Source organism: Coffea eugenioides, unplaced genomic scaffold (assembly GCF_003713205.1).
Source record: "Coffea eugenioides isolate CCC68of unplaced genomic scaffold, Ceug_1.0 ScVebR1_696;HRSCAF=1415, whole genome shotgun sequence".
NCBI classification, from domain to species: Eukaryota; Viridiplantae; Streptophyta; class Magnoliopsida; order Gentianales; family Rubiaceae; genus Coffea; species Coffea eugenioides.
Window position 1 is genome coordinate 1 of NW_020864558.1, and position 12,297 is coordinate 12,297.

Here is a 12,297-nt window from a genome sequence, read left to right on the forward strand (position 1 = left end):
GTTGGACAAGATAATCCAATAAGAAAACTACAAAGGTTGTCTTAACAAAAGAAAAGCAAAATAGAGAAATAAAAGATCCAAGCCGCAACGGAGCGTCATGGCTGCTCGGAACGAGGGTCTATTGCCTCTTCCGCTCCATGACGACCCTGTGAGGTACCAATATGGCCCTCCTCCTGATGAGGTGTCGGAGTACCAATATGGCCATCCGCTCCATGAGGACCCTGTGAGGTACCAATATGGCCCTCCTCCTGATGAGGACCCTGTGAGGTACCAATATGGCCCTCCTCCTGATGAGGTGTCGGAGTAGGCGACCGGCGGATGTTGAAGTGTTCTTCCATCGCCCGAAGACGGCGATCATGCCTGTCTAGTCGCTCCGTCATCCGTCTCTCCGTTTGATCGATACGCTCGACGACTCGTCCCTCCATACAGCAAATGGCATTTAGGAGCTCTTGCCATTTTGATCTCGGAGGAGGTGGCGGTCGAGGAACAGGAGGAGGAAGAGCTTGCTGCGCCTCCGCCTCTCGAGTTTCCGCTTGTGGTTCAGTGTGCGGAGGAGGCTGGGCGGAAGTCGATGCCTCTCCAGTGTCTCGAATGAGAGCAGCTCCAAAATCCGTAGGAATGCCCAAAGCTTTGAGTATAGAGGTATTAACCTCCTCGACAGACCTAGTGACGATAGCTCGCTCGGTTCCAAGAGGAACCTTGACCTTCTCAAAAATGAGGGATAGCAGTCTTGGAAACCCGAAGCAGGTCTCGCCGGCCCTCATGCGAGCTGTAGTCCGCATATAACTGATGATAATGCTGGGTAGAGGAATGCCGGTCAGCTGCGCACCTACACCATGCATCATCTTGTCCAAAAAGTAGAGATCACTATTGCGGAGCTCCCGTTTTCCACTTTTTTTTGGTACCACATTGAAGGCAAACAAGTAGAAGATTAGGTGGTACCTATGCTCGAATGAATCGGCGTAAACTGTAAGCTTCTTCGCAGTTCCTCTCTCTCTATACTGGCCCTTGAGGCGTCCAACTGCCTCTCCCACCTGCCAAGGGTCTCGCGCCTTGAACTCCTTCGTCAATTTGATATCTTGTCCTTCGTCTTTTAGTTTGACGAAGCATCCCAGTGTTTCCCGAGTTAGAGCCACTCTCTTGCCTCGAACCCACGAGACGATGAGATTGCCACTGTGGCTTTCTTTGTTTTCCACGTTGGCATAGAACTCCCGGACCAAGGTTGGGTAGTAATGCTTGGGAAGTTGTAAGATGTTCTCCCAACCAAGGCGCTTGAATGCTGTGGAGATGTGGTAGTGTGCATCCACTTCCGGTGCCAAGTGCTTCTCGATGATAATCTCCTTGTCTAAGCCGAATTCATACCATTGTTGGTTTTCAAGCGAGGTGAATCGAGTGGTATCGTAGTCCGGAGGTGGCTCGTCACGGCTAGTAGACGCGGTCTTCCGGCGAGAGCGAGGTGGCGGCTCTGGTGACGGAGATTCCTCTTCAGGTGACTCCTTATGCAAGGAAGGTGTGTGTTCCTCTGTCGACGAAGATGGAGGTGTCGGTGCTCGAGACCTTCTTGTGCGAGCCATAATACCTATACCAAAAGCAAGATGAACCTTCATTAGAAATCGTAGAAACTTGCTCACACGTATTAAATAAGAATTTAAAAAAATTTCGGCAGAGTTTCCCCTTGAAAAAGGGCTAAACTACCTGCCAACATTTACCAAAAATTCAAGCAAAAAATCTACTTAAGACCTCACAAATACAATTCTCACATTGAGAATGAATATTACCAACAAGGTTGTCATGATACGCTAAATACTTCCAATACTTTGACAATTAAAACCATTTGTAAGATTGGAATAAAATTTGAAAGTAAAGTAGACTATCAATGACACTATGCTATAACATTAAGCTTCAACCATCAATTCATCGCAGCGTCAAAATATGCCTTACGAAAAACATCTTCAATTCAAACAATTCTCAACTTTTGGCACTTTGCTTCAAACCAATACATAACTACCCACTATACTTACCACAATTTATCATCAATTTGCATAAAGATGCACTTATTTCAAGCAAACAAATGCAAATTATACACCAAAACAAGAAATTGCAAACAAAAGTCTAGTGTGCTTTCATGACAAAAATTATAAAATTTCTCACCATATTAACAAATTTCTCAAATCTAAGCAAACAACCATAACTAAATGTATATATTATCCCTAATGTAACACAATTGTATCAAGAAATTTCAACAAATAAGCTTTTATCACAATTACTCAAAAACTTTAAAAATTATGCAAAAATAGGAATTATAAAATCTCAAAAGAAATTGCAAATTGTTACCTCAAATGTAAAGGAGGATGCTGGAGGATGATAATGATGAAAAATGAGGGAGAAACAAGTCCGATTTTACCCACAAATCAAACAAAATCCGTGCGGCCCAAAATTGCCTTTTGAATATCAAAATCCACTTTTGATGATGTTTTGTGGTGAAATAGCTTACGGTTTATGATCATACAAGGGTTAGGGAGGTGTTTATGGTGAAGGATTGGAGATTTGATAGATTAAATAGAAGATTGGAGAAAAGGGATAGGGTTTCGGTGAGAAGAGGGAAGAAATATTTGAAAAGTGCAGAAACGAACCCTCGTTTCTGCTTTATCCGCGAACAGATCCGAGGTCGTATTTGTTCTTGTAGTCCTCGGATCCTACATGGCTCGGATCCACAAGTGCTGAAGTTTATCCGAGGTCTCGGATCAAACTGGAACTTGAATGATCCGGGCTCGGATCTACTGTTTTAATTTTTTCCGCTTCAAACGATCCGCAGTCGGATCCTTCTGGGTTTTATAGGATACGAGCTCGGATCATCACAATTCTGCACTAATTACACCAACTGCAACTTTCCAAACATTTTCTCCCTTTTCCGACTAATTCCAAATAAGCTACAAAACTCATGAATTTTTTGAATCCACCAATCGCTATTTTAAATGCAAAAGAGGATTATTGTTAGTCTTACTGTTCTCGAGTGAAATGAAATTCACACAACTTTACAGCCAAGAAATCATAACTGTGACATATTTAGTGGTAGTCACTTTTAAATATTTACTAAAGTTAAGAAGTCCAAATACGTATTAATCAAACGTCGGAAAAGAATGAAGGAAATGAGGTGGTTACTAACCTCGCATTTTGCAAATGCGAGGTATACAAGACCTTGCATTTGCTAAATGCGAGGTCAGCGTACCTCGCATTTAGCAAATGCGAAGACCCCCAAGATAGAAAACCATACACAAAACGCCCCCTTTGTAGAATTTTTTTAAATTTCATCATATTGTTAGAAATTTCTCTGGAATCTTTAGCAATAACCGGAACTTGCGAAAGCCGGCTACTTTGTCCATTCTGGGAGTATTAAGTTACTACAATTACTACAATAATTTCAGTTCATTGCAAATGCCGGAACTTGCGGATCTTTTTCCAAACTTTATCTCCTTTCTAATGGAATTTGACTGAATACTCCAGTGGCAGAGTGGAATAGTCAGCATTAGCTTTAGCTGTTCAAGTTTTCATTTCAGTTTTCTCTATTGCTGCTGAAGAGCTGAGGGATCTGATCTGAAAGAGACAGAGATGGCCTCTGATATCATAGCTACAGTCTTGCGTGATCTAGAGTTGCTGGTGAAAGATTTTGGTGTAGAATATTTCAGGGTGTTGGACCTGAAGGCGGAGTTGAGACTTCTGAGGACCCTCTTTTGGTGTGCAAGAGAGTGGAACTACGATCTGTATTCCAAACCTGGTAACAACAATAATCTGGCATCTTTCTTGACTAGCCTTGAACCTGCAGTAGAGGAAAAGATTCTGGACTTGTATAATGATTGTCTTAGTGAAGAAAGATTCCGCGAACTGGGTTTGAATTCCCATTTGATCGGCCTGAAACAGGAACAGTTCTTCCCCTTGGAACAGGGAACGTACTCGTATGGTCGTTCTTATATGGGAGAAGAACGATTCAGCTATGATCAGGGTTTCATGGGGATGGGCAGCAATGCCTCTTTCAATCTCTTGAAGGGAAAAGATAAGTACTCTTGTGGTCTCGGAGGAGAGGGGGTCTGGACTTTCGATTGGGAGTCCAAGTTTGATCACAAGGTTGGCGAAATAAGAACCACTTGCATCTACAATTCGAAGCAAGAAATCAGCCGATCCTATATCAATTTGTTGGATTACTACAATTCATTGCAAAACCATTCCAGCTGGGGCCCAAAAATTATGGAATTCATCGACTTCCTGCTAGTGAATATAGAGGATGTCCAAACTTGGGTAAGAGTTGATGATCAAGATGTGCGAGATTTACTCGAAGCCCTCAAAGAGAAGGTGGCTTTCTTGAAGAACTTCATTCGCTTTGCAGAATGGCGAGGCTTTGAGTATGGGCAGTTGGAAGTTCTCTTCATGCGTTTACAAGTTGTGGCTATCGATGCAGCAGCAAGAGTCTTCCACATGTGGGCATTTTACCCATATGATTATAAAGAAGCACGGGATAATAAAATGCGGTTGATCTTTTCTGAGCTGCTACAAAAGATGGAGGCTGTTGATCCACAAATCCGTGAGACATACATCCAAGTCTTGCTATCTGGATCGCCACATGCTCGGACATTGGAGATAGAAGAGCATATACTAGGGGATTTTGTTGATTCTCTCCTATATCGGATTTGGGAAGGACTGACGCACAGTATTACTTGTGTGGTTTCTTTGGAGGATCAAATGCCAATTCTCTATGAGGGGCTCAGATTCTTGAGAACCATTCTCAAGAAGTACTTTGAGAAGTTGCCTAACAAAGTTAAGGATCTCATTCGAGCTGCTGTCAGTGAGGCAGGGATCGTAATTTGCTCACTATTTGTGCAAGGATTGAAAGAAGGCTTGGCCAAGGAAATGGATTCTGCACTTGTCAACCTGCTGGGAAAGATTAAGCTTATCAAGGTAGTAACATCAGCACTTATCTTTCCTAAGACTGATGAGCTTGGCTTTATGAACTTTTTTCTACAAAATCTCAAAGATTTGCCAAGTTGTAAGGTTGATTCAAATGTTTTTGCAAGCACTGAAATTCAGACAGTACTAGATGATCTTATATCCTTGAGATCCTTGTTGGAGAATAATCTGGAAGAACGTAATCAGGATGAAAAGCTTCAAGCTCTTTCCCGTCATGCTGTAGAGGTGGCGTACAAAGCACAACTTATGATTCAATCCTTAGTGGTCGGAAATGATCCTGATTATTCTCCAATGATATTTGGTCCACTCACAGAAGAAATTAATTTTATTAAGATGGAGGCCTTGAAGATTGGTGACAATAGGTGTAGCTTGCCATCCCAAAAACCTATCAGGTCTTCCGATTCTTTGCCATCACAGGGTAGAACACCAGCAATCAACAAAGCTGTGGTGAGTTTGAATGACGAGGCAAAGAAGATAATTGATCAACTTGTAAGAGGATCAAAACAGCTGGATATCATTTCTGTTGTAGGTATGCCAGGACTAGGTAAGACTACTTTGGCCAGAAGTGTTTTTAATGATCCTTCAGTTACATGCACATTTCATAGTCATGCATGGTGCATTGTTTCTCAAGTATATACAAAGAAAGATTTGGTTCTTCAGATTTTGGGAGGGATTGTTCCTGAACTTTCTGATCAATATCTGAACAAGAGTGAAGTCGATTTGGAGGAAGAGCTCAAAAGGCGTTTAATGAAAAATAAGTATCTCATTGTTTTGGATGATGTCTGGGATGCTGACGCATGGAGTGGGTTGGAAAGATCGCTGCCCAATGATGCCAATGGAAGTAGGATCCTCTTAACAAGTAGACATCCTGAAGTAGCCAAAAAAATTAATCCTAACCGTGAGCCTCACCCCCTTCGCCAACTCACTGATGATGAGAGCTGGGAACTGTTACAAAAGAGGCTATCTTGCAGGGATAGCTATGATGAGAAACTAGGGAGGGAAATAGCAAAAAATTGTAAGGGATTACCCCTCACAGTAGTCATTGTAGCTGGAATTCTTTCGAATTCAGGGCAGGATGGTTGGGAAGAGATTGCAGGAAGGCTAAGCTTAAATACTCTTTCTATCACAGAACAGTGCATGGACATAATAAAGTTGAGTTACAGAAACCTACCTGATTATCTGAAACCATCCTTTCTTTACTTTGGTGCATTTCCAGTAGGCCAGGAGATTCCTTTTGGGAAGCTGATGAGATTATGGATTGCCGATGGATTTGTTCAAAAAAGTGATGGAAAGAGCTTAGAAGATGTGGCCGGGGACTACATCAATGATCTGATTGGCAGAAGCTTGGTTATGATCTCCAAAGAAAGATCCTTAGGAGGCATTAAAGCCTATCGTGTTCATGATCTGTTGCATGAGTTTTGTGTGGTAACAGCCAAAAAGGAGAAATTTTTGTCTTTGGTAAGTGGGTATGATGAGCTTCTCACCTTCAATGGGCAGTGTAATCAGCAACGGTTGTGCGTGTATTCTCTCCAAGAACATTTTGAGAGGTCAAGGATATTTTGTCCCAGTGTACGTTCTATACTATTCTTTCCTCTTGATAATGCATATGGACCGAAGCATTGTCGTCTCTTATTCAATCTATGCATCTTCAAACTTCTTAATGTGTTGAATTTGGAGCAAATCCATCTAGGATTTTGTTTTCCAAGTGAAACGCTATTGCTTGTTGAGTTGAGGTACTTGGCAGCTCAGGGTGAATTCGATTCGATCCCATCATCAATATCCAACCTCTCAAATTTAGAAACTCTTCTTGTCAAAAGTCATACTACAGCTGTATTGCCAGATACTATCTGGAATATGCAGAAATTAAGACATCTGCATGGTGATTTTAGCTTGCTTGGGTCTAGTTTGGCCACAGAAAACCTTGAAATGTCCTCTGCCTTACACAACTTAGAGACCTTTTCTGTCCTTAGGCTTTCTTCTGGGCAAAGCATTGAAAAGATACTGAGGAAGTTGCCAAACATCCGCAGACTAAAATGCAGACTCTTAGAATCCGGGAAATCTACTGGGGATTGCAACAGGACTGTGGCAGTGCAGTTTTTGAGTCGACTACAATCACTCCACCTGTCCTCATCATTTGGAAGAGTAAAGTATCATAGCGAGCTTCATTTTCCCTCGAACCTAAAGAAACTGTCTCTGTCATACTTGCATTCGAGTATAATTCCAGAACTGAGAGATCTATCCAATCTTGAGGTACTCAAATTACTTTCCATTCACTGTGAGGAGAATACTTGGGACATGGAAGAAGAATGGGAACTCCCAAAACTCAGATTCCTGAAGTTAGGATCCTTGGACATTGTGAGATGGACCAGCACAGGCGATCATTTTCCCTGTCTTGAGAAATTAGTGCTGCAGCAATGTCGCAAACTAGAAGAGATCCCTTCTTGCTTAGAGGTTATTGAACCTCTTGAAATAATTGAGGCGCGTCACTGTCCAGTCTTGGATAAAAGTTTACTTTGGAAGATTGAGGAGGAACAGAAGAGCTCAGGAAATTATGATTTCAAGATCTTTATCTTCCAGTGATACAAGACTATGGATGTTCTATTCAGAAGCAAGAATTCGCACGCACATGTCGCATAACATGTTAAGTGGTTGAATCTATTTATGTTTTTCATTGTTGACAGAGATTTGGCTATGAAATCAATGTACTAATTAATAAATGAAGTTGTGATGGTCACTTGTTACCAAGTTTAGTTCTTGTTTGAAGAAGGATGCTTTGTACTAATAAATGCATGACTGTGGTGGATTTTTGTGAATAAAGAATATTGCTGAGTGTTTCATCTATTAGCTTCTGTGTTTCACTTCAGTACCTGGCAATGGTTTCAGCTTAGGATATTCTTTGTTTCTTCATTTTCTTGCTACTTCTGATACTTTGAATTCGTTTTCTGTGCCTTCTGTAATGAAAGTGCAGTCACAGTGGAATTCTTCTATTGCTAGTGGTTTGACAATGAAGTTTTGAAATTGCTATTTCTGGTGGCCTTTCCTCATTTGCTCCAACAATTTCTCTTATGTTTGTCTGGATTTCTCTGTCTACACCACAATTTTCTCCTTCATTTGTCTATATTTTGAAGTTCATTTCTCCAGAAGATGGACTAAAGTTGCAGAGCGAAATTTTTGGAATTGATCAAACTAGGAAGTGCTCATATGAAAGGCAAAAAATTGAATAAAAAAAGGGGGTAAGTTGAAGCAAAAACATTGAGACCAAACATTAGAGAAAAAGCATTTCCAAAGCAATAGTGAGTTGCTAATTAAACTTGCCAAAGTTTTTGACCAAGTATCCCAATACGTTTTACCACAAGGATAAAGTGAAGATAAGAAAAAAAAAAGTTTATAACTTTACCATTTAGGGTGACACAATTTAGAACACAAAAGTTATCCTTTTAGGTTGCAACTTTGAATTGTAAATGAGATACCAAAAAGTTACCACAAATTGAAAACAAAAAAGAAAACCATCCATAAAAAAATGTGATTCAGACGCAATTCCTTCATTATTTCTTCATTGTGGCAGAATTTGACCAGATGTACAAAGTTTATCAAGTATAAAAATAATTACACAAAACGTAGAATCAATTTCGTGATGATTAATTTTCATTACATTTTGCCATAATTTTCAACCCTTCTTCAGTTATGCTTCCCAAATTCCCAGATTCCTCTTGCATATTTAGAGCCAATTCAGGATTGCGGTAATTTATAATAAAGTACTTTGTTTAATAGAATTGTTACAAAAAGTACTTAATAAATACTTATTTCTAGTGTTTGAGAGCATACTTGTATGATAATTTTTTGTAAATAGTGCTGGTACTATAACTTGCTGGCTTTTTACTCATGAATTGGAACAAGGGTCAGCCGTGGAAATGGAGCTTGTGCTCTTTGCTTGGCTCGAAATAGTTACGCTTTTGACGCCCAAAATTGCAGACAAGTGCCCATTAACGTCAGAATTTGACTTTCCAAGACAAATGAGCCGGGCTTTGACGATTATCTCCTTGAAAATATGAAGGAACTACTAAGCTGCAAGGTTGAATCAATTGCTTTTGCAAAGGATCAGATTCAAACAGTGCAGGAAGATCTTGTATTTCTAAGATCTTTACTGGAGAGTATTGTGGAGCAGTGCAGCCTGGATGAAAAGCTTCAAGCTCTTTGGAATCCTGTTACAGAGGTGGGACACAAGGCTTGAGTTTGTCATTGACTCGTTACTGGTTGGAGACACTACTTATTCTTCTGCTATGTTACTTAGTAGCCTTAGAGAAGAAATCAAACATATTAAGACTGAAGCCTTGAAGATTTATGATGGTAAGAAGTATGGTGTTGCATTTCTCAAGTATCGTACGAAAGATATATTTCTTGAGATTCTGGATTGTATTGTTCCGAAGCTTTGTCATGAATATTTTGCAATGAATGAAGATGGTTTGGTGGAAAAACTCTACAGATGTTTGAAAGGAAATAGGCATCTCATCATTTTGGATGATGTTTGGGATATAGATGCAAGGAATGGGTTGGAAAGGTCATTTACCAATGATGCTAGTACTCTTGACAAGTCGACTTCATGAGGTGGCTTTGCAGATTAAACCCGATGGTAGACATTACCCTCTTCGCCAACTTAGTTATGATGAGAGCTGGGAACTATTGTGAAAGAAGCTATTTCCTGGACAAGCTTTTCCACAAGAACTATGTGATCTTGGAATCCAAATAGCTAAGAATTGTAATGGGCTACCTCTATCAGTTGTCATCATAGCTGGGATTCTTGCAACTATGGAGGAAGATGGTTGGGAAGCAGTTGCAGAAGGGCTAAGTTCTGATATTGTTTGTGGCACAGAGCTGATAGGGTATAATTTGTTAGTAATTTTATTATTAATTTTCCCTTCTATCCCGGACAAATATTGTGTTAATTGCTGATATTTACTCATATTTGGTATCTGGACCCAATTTCAGGAATGAAGCGGAAAATTACCAAACATGAGGATTTTTTTGGAGAAAATTGGGACTTCAAGCAAGTCGCAGGCCAGGGCCACAATGCTGAAAAGAATTGGACTCCTATTCCTTTATTGTTGTTGACCAAGAAGATTACAGAGAGAGAACTTCAAGGCTTGGGCCTTTGACTTCGGTAGGGACCACGGAGGAAAGAAAAAGGGCTTTGGTCCTTTTGTGCTGAAGAAAAGGAAAGCAACGTGGAGAGCAAAAAGGGACTAAGAAGAAATTGGGAGACTTGTGCCAATTGGTGGGGACCGCACATTAGTGTCACTTTCTTTTGACTTTTAAAAGGGGGCAACAACGTACAGAAGACGGCTGGCTTTTATTTTGATCTCTAGTTTTAGTCTTTTAGTGTAGCTTTAGTTTTTCCTTCTTTTGACTGGCCTCTGACACACGCCAGGTGTTCGACAAAATTCCCCAACGGGAAAAATACCTTTTATTCCTTGCTTCTTAATAGAAAAAACAATGCCTTCGCAATTCATTAATTCGTGTGGTGATTTAATTATGCGGCGTGGCTAAATCTTCCATCTAGTCAAGGGTCAACTCGACGGCGCAGTCCCGAAAATCTGTGAGATCTAATTAGTTTTCACGTGTTCCTTTATTTATTAATATTTGCACGTTGCCTGCTTGTATTTTCATGGGATTATTTTATTAATTGGATGTCAAGGGCCCGATGTTCAATGTGATTTATTAATCTCGTGCCAATTTAGTCAATTAAATCCGTAATTGTTTGATTGATTAATATTAGTGGCAACTGGTGTGTTTACACATTAGGGGAACGTGCAATCTAATTTAAATAACCCTCGTAGCGTGTTATTGGTTAGGGCTAGGTTTTTCTAATATTAATGCAATTGGGAAATTAATTCCTACGGTCGTACCTAGGAGTATTTTCTGGTTAGGGGTGATCAATGGTCGTACCTTGGTTATCAATAATTTAAGGAAAAATTGGTCGTCAGACTATAACTAGCCTATTAATAAATTAAGTGAACCTCTCCTGCATCAATGATCGGATAAATGGACTGTGCCTGAATAGTTGCATCCTTGGCTAGAATTTATTTATTCTTGATTTAATTCCTGCTATATTCGTGCTAGTTAATTATTTATTTTTAGTTGAATTGTTTAATTATTTTTAGTTTCATTCCGGTAAAACCCCCCCCTTATCAATTGGACTTTAAGAAGAGACAAATATCTCCAGTCCCTGAGGAGACGACTTTACTTGCCACTGTCTACTATTTTTGCCAACTAATTAATTCTGGTATATCGGATTCAGCAAACTCTTCGGGAACAGGGTGAATCAAGTAACCCATTGCACACCTAGAGTCCCTGCTCCAGTACCTAGGATTAATTATTGACAGCTCTTAGTGGTAGCTAGGTTCTACATTATTATTATTATTATTGCACAGGTTGACGACCTGTCAATTTTTGGCGCCGTTGCCGGGGACTGGCGTTATTATTTGTTTCTTTTTAATTTTCATTTTTTGCTCTAATTTTTTGGTACTTTTCTAGTGTATGCCTAGGTCCTCTCGTGCAGGTGAATTGATTTTTGACCCTGAAGTAGAGAAAATCGCGCGTAGAACAAGGAAAGAAACCAGACAGCTCAGAGAGGAGCACTCCAGGGCTACATCTCAGAGACCTGAGCCCGAAGTTGAACCAGCAGATTCGTTTGGTGACACTTCAAGTGATTTTTGCCAAGAGAGCGTCGACATGGCAAACACACAAACATTAAGGGAGTTGGCTGCTCCAAACTTGACCCAACAACCTCTTTGCATAACTTTTCCTCGCCTTAGTGAGAATGCAGCTTTTGAATTAAAACCTGGTTTAATACATTTGTTGCCTGTTTTTCATGGTCTGCCAGGAGAGGAACCCCACAAACACATGCAGGAATTTGATGTGGTGTGTTCGAGTATGAAACCTTCGGGAGTAACTGATGAACAAATTAAATTAAGGGCCTTCCCTTTCTCTCTCAAGGATTCGGCAAAGGACTGGTTATACTGTCTACCTGCAGGCATTATCACCACGTGGCCAGAGATGCAGAAAAAATTTTTTGAAAAATATTTCCCTGCATCCAGAGCTGCTAGTTTGCGAAAAGAAATATGTGGCATCAAGCAATTTCACGGAGAATCCTTATACGAATATTGGGAGAGGTTCACCAGGCTGCGTACCCGATGCCCGCATCACCAAATAAGTGATCAACTGCTGATTCAGTACTTCTACGAGGGATTACTGATGAACGATAGAAATATCATTGATGCAGCAAGTGGTGGTGCACTGGTGAATAAGACTACCCAGGAGGCATGGGACTTAATCGAGCGA

General features: G+C 40.4%; 1 protein-coding gene across 1 annotated transcript; it reads left to right on the top strand.

The window, feature by feature from the left end:
• The first annotated feature begins 3,609 nt into the window (after nucleotides 1-3,609).
• Nucleotides 3,610-7,539, top strand: LOC113758769 (putative late blight resistance protein homolog R1A-3). The gene has a single exon (XM_027301496.1). The coding sequence runs from the start codon at nucleotides 3,610-3,612 to the stop codon at nucleotides 7,537-7,539; it is 3,930 nt and encodes a 1,309-aa protein (XP_027157297.1).
• Nucleotides 7,540-12,297: the final 4,758 nt, after the last annotated feature.

Coding starts and splice junctions, on each gene's coding strand:
- LOC113758769 (XM_027301496.1), top strand. CDS start 3,610: ATGGCCTCTGATATCATAGCTACAGTCTTGCGTGATCTAGAGTTGCTG.